The sequence below is a fragment of the Antrostomus carolinensis genome, unplaced genomic scaffold, assembly GCF_000700745.2.
Source record: "Antrostomus carolinensis isolate BGI_N321 unplaced genomic scaffold, ASM70074v2 scaffold39006, whole genome shotgun sequence".
Classification (NCBI taxonomy): Eukaryota; Metazoa; Chordata; class Aves; order Caprimulgiformes; family Caprimulgidae; genus Antrostomus; species Antrostomus carolinensis.
The window spans coordinates 2,863-9,428 of NW_010320493.1; the positions used below are offsets into that span (position 1 = coordinate 2,863).

At 36.1% G+C, this 6,566-nt stretch overlaps 1 protein-coding gene across 1 annotated transcript in view; it reads right to left on the reverse strand.

Moving 5' to 3' along the window:
- Positions 1-5,986: 5,986 nt before the first annotated feature.
- LOC104526221 (WD repeat-containing protein 25) overlaps positions 5,987-6,566 on the reverse strand; it is a gene marked incomplete at its 5' end in the record, with an annotated part of 3,212 nt that continues 2,632 nt past the window's right edge. Inside the window, 2 exons of the mRNA XM_010169608.1 lie at positions 5,987-6,208; position 6,566. The exon at position 6,566 is cut by the window's right edge and continues 140 nt beyond it. Of these exons, the coding sequence (XP_010167910.1) occupies positions 5,987-6,208; position 6,566 (223 nt within the window). The remainder of the gene's footprint in view (positions 6,209-6,565) is intronic.

Sequence of the window (6,566 nt, forward strand, 5' to 3'; positions counted from 1 at the left end):
ACCACGTGCTTCCACCCTTCCCTCCCATGTGCATCTCCAAAGACAGTCATGCATGTGCTCAATATAAGCGCTACATAAAAGCATCGCAGAATTGAGTTTTGCACTATGAGATTTTAGGGGCTTGGTATTAGTCTTTATGATTTGTGAAATACAAATGATGCCTGATAAAAAAAATTAAATTGTTAATTTCTGTATATATTCAGTCTGTGCGTAGCACACATCCTATGGAGAGCATGCAATGACTCGGATATTTTTTACATTAGGGTGTGATTCACCTGAGTGCTCACCAACAGCCATCCAGCTTCCGAGGCGTTAAAATTTAGCAAAGAACCCAAACTGAAGAGAGCTTGAGATTAGTACCAGTGAACTGAACAGAGATGTTACTTCCTTTGTACTTGTAGAAGAAACCCCATGCCTTTTTCCCTCACTAGTATTACAATCTCCTAGGAAATTTTTTTTTTTTTTTTAATCTCTCATGTTTGATGTTTGATAAAAGTAAATATCTGTAGTTGAGTTTTTGGATACGATTAAGATTTCACTTCATTGCTTTTGCCCAGATTCAGAGGCCACATATCTGATCAAAATATCATCTGCTTGAGGTGGCAACAAAAAAAAAAAGTCCATGTCATGTCTACAGTTCACATGTTTCAAATTAACAGCATAATGAGCATTTTCATTTTTATACTAAAAGCAGTACATGATTCGAAATGGATACTACATTTCAAGTAATTGTATGTATTAAAATAAATAGCAAAGATGTGCAAATTAACCATCCAGACTGGCTGGGGATAATGGATCTTTTATCTTTACTTATAAGAAATTTTCTTTGGAAACAAGAAGAGCTTAAACAAAGCAAGAAAAGGGAAAGGATCAAAATAACTCATTTGCTTTATAAGGTATGATATTCTTTACCTAATATTCAACTTAAATTTTCCTAAGCACTGTGAGGTGGAAGGGTTCTGGAATTTACTTATATCATTTAATGGGAAGGTAACAAAGGAGATGGCTATGCAGTAAAACATGAGAAATAACATAATTCAAGGGTAAGAACATATCTAAATGGTATTCTCAAGCAATTTTTTGCTGCTTGCTGGTAACAATCTGAACACAAGAAAATTGCTTTCTCAAGGTAACCAGGTCTGTACCAAGGATTGTATCCTTACTCACAAGTTGTTATATAAATTGTTCTTCTAAGGACACACTTCAAACAATTAGTTAGTATAAATCTTTCTCAGAATTAGAAACATTACATGAGTTTAGTGGCTCTGCTGATGGAAACAGATCTAGCTGAAGCTATCTGGACTAACTTCAGGCATTTTCAAACATGGTGAACTTCAGCCTTCTCCAAAGAGTTCCTGCAAGAGTTTTTAGATTGATTTTAAGAGGCATTTATCCAAAATGGTGAAAATGTAGCGGGAATTACATTTGGATGAAGCTTTATCATTTTTGTGCAGTACCTAGGTACTTCCTGGTAGGTTTCTAAATAAGCTTGTGTAGAAGGACATCCAGGGACTGGGAAGGGAGGTGAATATGCTCATTGGGAGCCCTACCCCCATCTACAGATCCACCATTCCCATTACAGACTAGGCTGCTCTGTCCCAACTCAGAGTTGTTCCGCACACACAGCAGAATTCATCAAGCTCTGGGCAGGGACCGGTTGTCTTACTACCACTGGGGATCAAGTGCTTCTAAAATTGCTTTCTTTTCCTTCACAAATTAATTTAATTTCCTGCATTTCCACTCTTTGAAGTGTGAAAATATCAGAATATGACCACTGTCCACAGTGTGGTGAATCATGAAGATAGGTGAGAGATTTATCAAGGAAATGGGAAAGTGACAAAGACTGAGGCTCCTGAGGCTACGTTTACATTAGCAAGTAGTAAGGCCCAACAAGAGTAAATCTGTAGAGTTTGTCTTACTTCTGGAAACGCAGCATTTAATCTACATGTATTCTGAACTATCTCCAGTCTAGTCCCACCAGTTGGGACACGTCAAGTATGCTCTCAGAGCACATCTCCTCATTTAGCTTAATTTGAAAGAAGTGCAATTTGTGTACTCTGTGAACTAAAGCATTGTAAGTGGTAAAAACTGGGAGATTTTTTTTGTTACTATATTTTTTCCCCAAAAGTGCACTCCTGACAAACTAAAACATTGATGTAGATACACCTTGTAGAAGCAGCTATAATAGAAAAGATCTGCAAGACGGTAAAGCAGTAATCAAAGGTAGAAAGAGAAGCAGACAGAGAGAAGCTAAGAAAGAGGGGAGAATCTCTAAAAGTAATAAGCCTCATTAAAACTGGAAAAAAAAAAAGGCAAGAACAGAGTGCAAAGTGTTCTGGGATTTCTGGCTACATTTCTAATGACAGCTGGAATGAAAGTCTGAAAGCCACCACACAGAGCACAATAAAATGAAATTTATTGAAGAGAAGATGAATGTAGTGTAAGCATATAGGCTACTGTACATTTAAGTGCAAAAGACAAGGTGCTGAAACAAAGGCAGAAAAAAATAAAAATTAAATAGTGAGGATGTGAGCAATGGCTAATAGGAGCTGGGATAAAGAGATAAAGATGAAGGTTAGCTGAAGAAAGCAGAGCAAATATTTGCAGCTGAATGCAGTCCGAACCCACACATCAGGATAATGGGAAATTTGAGATCCTGTGATTTTTTGATCATCTTCTTTTGTTCTGTTCTGCCATACTCTTGTAGCTTTACATTTCTCTGTCCCCTATGGAAAGAGTCATCTCATTGTAATGCCACACCTTATTTTGTGATTAGTCCTATAGCTGAAATGTATAGAGTGACTCACCAACAGTATTCCAGCTGAGTGAACACAATGATTCTAATAACTGTCTGCTAATTAGCAGTTTTTTGAGATAAAGATAGTTGAATAGCGTGCATCCTCTGACATCCCAAATTAATAATGCTCCAGTAGCAAATAACAAAGTGCTAGAGATTGGCATTATTACTTTTTGGTACAGTACAGAATAGACTAAAATAAATCTGGCTTGTTTATCTACACAGCCTAGACCATTTCAAAATGTTGAAGATCTCTGCCTTGGCTCTAATATACGATGCCCTAGAGAGCTCTATATAAAGCTAGAAGAACTGCTCCTAAAGCAAGATTCAAACATTTTTAGATTACAATTTTTATGAATAAAATGAATCAACCAACAATTCATTACATTCTAAAAGCTTCATCTGACCATAATAATCCTTGTTTGCAGCCCAAACAGTACTTGGTAATTGCAGAATGATGGAGCAATGTGGATATTTTTTGATTACAGTTCATTACATAAGATTACAACAAAGAATTTGTCTTTGAATCATAATGAAAACTTAATTGACACCACCACTATGCTAAAATATTTCCAATGATTAAGTTTCAGTCTGTGTCTTAATCAGTTTTATATTAGAAAGAGATATTAACAAGATAATGCTCTGAACATAATTTCATTGCACTATGAAAACTTTGGCTGGATCTCATAAGTAATTAAAACTCCTGCCATCTTGGAAATATCACACAAGTGCAATTCAAACTTTGATATTCTATAAGATTATACAGTATCAAGTTTCTTTTATTTTTCTCTACTATCTGTAATCAAATTTAAGCTTCCCTCCCCCAATAAATAGTCTAAAATTTATACTTGCAAGATAATTTCAGGAGGGATGTAATATTACAAAATGCAGTTACTTTTCTACACAATATGTGCAGTAATTCCCAAAGACTGGCCTCTCGGATCTTTCACTCTACCCAAAGGTGCTCTCAGCTGAGGCTGAATGTGCTCATCCAGACAGAGAGCAGTCTTCATGTAGGCTGGGCCCTTGTCCAATCAGGCATTTCTACCATGAGCTCACATTTATTTCAGAGGCCTTTCTCAACACTGTATTTAACAAAATAACAGACAGATATTCTCTTGTGGAGATAATAGGATGTATCACATGGCTACAGTGCTGCCCATCCTTCATACAGACACAAATGGTTGCCAGAAGTTTTAAAGCGGCAATAGCATATTTTGACTAAAATACCTGGAGGGAAGAAGAGACCCTCTCAGAAAAGGCCATGCAGTTGTGATTCAGCCTGTCCAATGGTAAGCAACTACTACGTCACTTTCAGCTGAACTCCTTCTGACATTTGTGAAGATCCCACAGTTTGAATTAAGAGTAACTCATCAAATCACTGAGTCAGCTGTCATTTAAAGCCTTGTATGCTAGAGGGACACTCAAGAAGTGCAAAATTCAGGCTCCTGTTGAACAGTTAAGGGCCAAAAAAGGAAGCAAGAAATTAGGAACAGTCTGTGGAAAAAAAAAAAAGTTTCTTGATCTACATTGCATGGTTCAATAAAATTTAATGCCTTGTGCTAAAACCCATCATAACTGTTGATAAGATGATTAAAACCATGCAGCAACAATATTTTGATCCAGACTTCAAACAATATAACCATGGATTCACACTCTTGGTACAGGCTTATTTCTTATTACAAGCTATAAGGAACACAAACTACAAATCAATGGAGTACATTTTGCTCATTGCTTAATTAAAAACTGCTATTTGCAAGAGCATTCTGAATTTTTTTCTCTGAAAAAGCTGTTTTAACTGAGTATGTGAAAAATGGTTAAAACCCCCATATATTTGTGCCAATAAGAAAAAAATCAGGAGAATAAAAAGATGCTACAGAGGAGAAGCTGCTACTATACATGACTTCTAGATTCCATGACAGAGACAATTAACTCCACAATTATTCTGTATGTGATAAAATAACATTATAGACTAATTAGACCAAACAGAAGCCAAGCTTATAGCACTCACTGCAAGGCAGTACATATTTATATGGAGTTAAGGTTGGGAATACATATAGTTTATGTGATGCATAGGTATATTTTTTCAATGACACATATATGTATATATACACATATACGAGCGTATAAAATGGATCTTACAATAATTTGTAGAACCAAGCAATACAAGTGCAGGGAATAAAAATTTAAAATGCATTTACAAGCAACCTATACATATGTAAATATATATTTATGGCCTAATGAATTGTCTGTTTGCTGCAGAATAGCCCAGCTCCTGTCTGAATGTCAAAGAACATCCCCTGCACTGAACAGCACCAGGACAATTTTCTGTGTCTAAGTGATAGCAAGAAGCATGGAGAAATGCATGTGTGTTCCAATAAATTAGGGTAGCATATTAATTGTTTTCCCCTCCAAGTATCAATTCCATGATAGTCTTGAGTACTAACTTGTCATGAATAACAGGAGTAAAACACTGAAATACAGACACCGTGTATTAAAAAAAAAGTTTATTTTTTTCATTAACAATATTTACATAGAGTTTTGCTTTGTTTATGTACAGTCATAAATGTAAGTTTAAAACTCAAATTTAAACATTGGGATTTCAAGAACACAAATGTATTGACTACAAAATTAGCTTCAAGTTGTCTGGCACACCTTTCCCTGGAACTCTCGGAAGGCATTTTACAAAAAGCTGAGCAGGTTACAGATACCCATTTCCAAAAGAAGCAGTCTCACCTGCCCTGTGATCTTCCCCCTTCTTGCGTGTAGAAGCTCTTTTGCACTATTGCTTGTCCAGGCCTTCAGTGACCAGGTCAGGGTGCTAAACTAGCGAAAACTTGGTCTAAGAAAGCTGCATTGAAAAGCTACATAAAAAGAGCAATAATTTTCTTCAAGTTTAGCTACTCAAACCAGAGTGGACTTAGACGAGCACCAAAAGATTGACAAAAAGGGGCAGAAATTTGTCACCAGGGTTGAGGGAGAGAGTAAGACCACTTTTTTGCTCAGCAGCTAACCACAAGACCATCTTAACTGCATTATGAAAGCATACACTTAGAGGTTATAGGAGAAAAAACAATAGTCTTTCCTGCTTACAACTCATCACAATAAAATTTCACATTGCATACCGTGGTTTATTTCCTATGCCTTTTGCAGACTAACAGGAGATATCCTGAAAAGTAACTCTGCTTGTTATTGCCAAATCTTGATTTCTCCATCCCAGTTACAAGTAGCAAGGAGCGATGGTAAGACTGGGTGAAATATTGCACTCACACAAGCTTCTTTATGTGCAGACAAAGTGCGAATAATCCTAGCAGTATGATAGTTGTAGAAAAACACTTTGCCATCTGAACTTCCTGTCACCAAAAGCGTTCCATCTGGAGAAAATTCACAGCCCACTGCAAATCCTTCCACCTGTGAAAATCAATAACAGTGTAACTCCTGATGCTGATTAGAAAAGTTCATTGTGATATACTGAAAATGAATATAGCACAAAAAAAATTTTCTTTAAATAAATATACACTAAGGACTTCTCCAGGTGTTTATTAAGACTGAGCTTGTTTAATCAAGCTATTAAGTATTCATAAAGTCTTCTAATAATTATTTTCTTCAGAATGCATATGATTCAAAATAGACTTGCACATGGGAAAGCAAATGAAGCCAATTAATATCTATCATTGATTTATAATCAATCACTATTAGCAGACATATTAAAAAGCACAGGTACTTTGCTATCTGTCTTCCTTCTAGGCTTAGATTCTGAGTTCCTGCT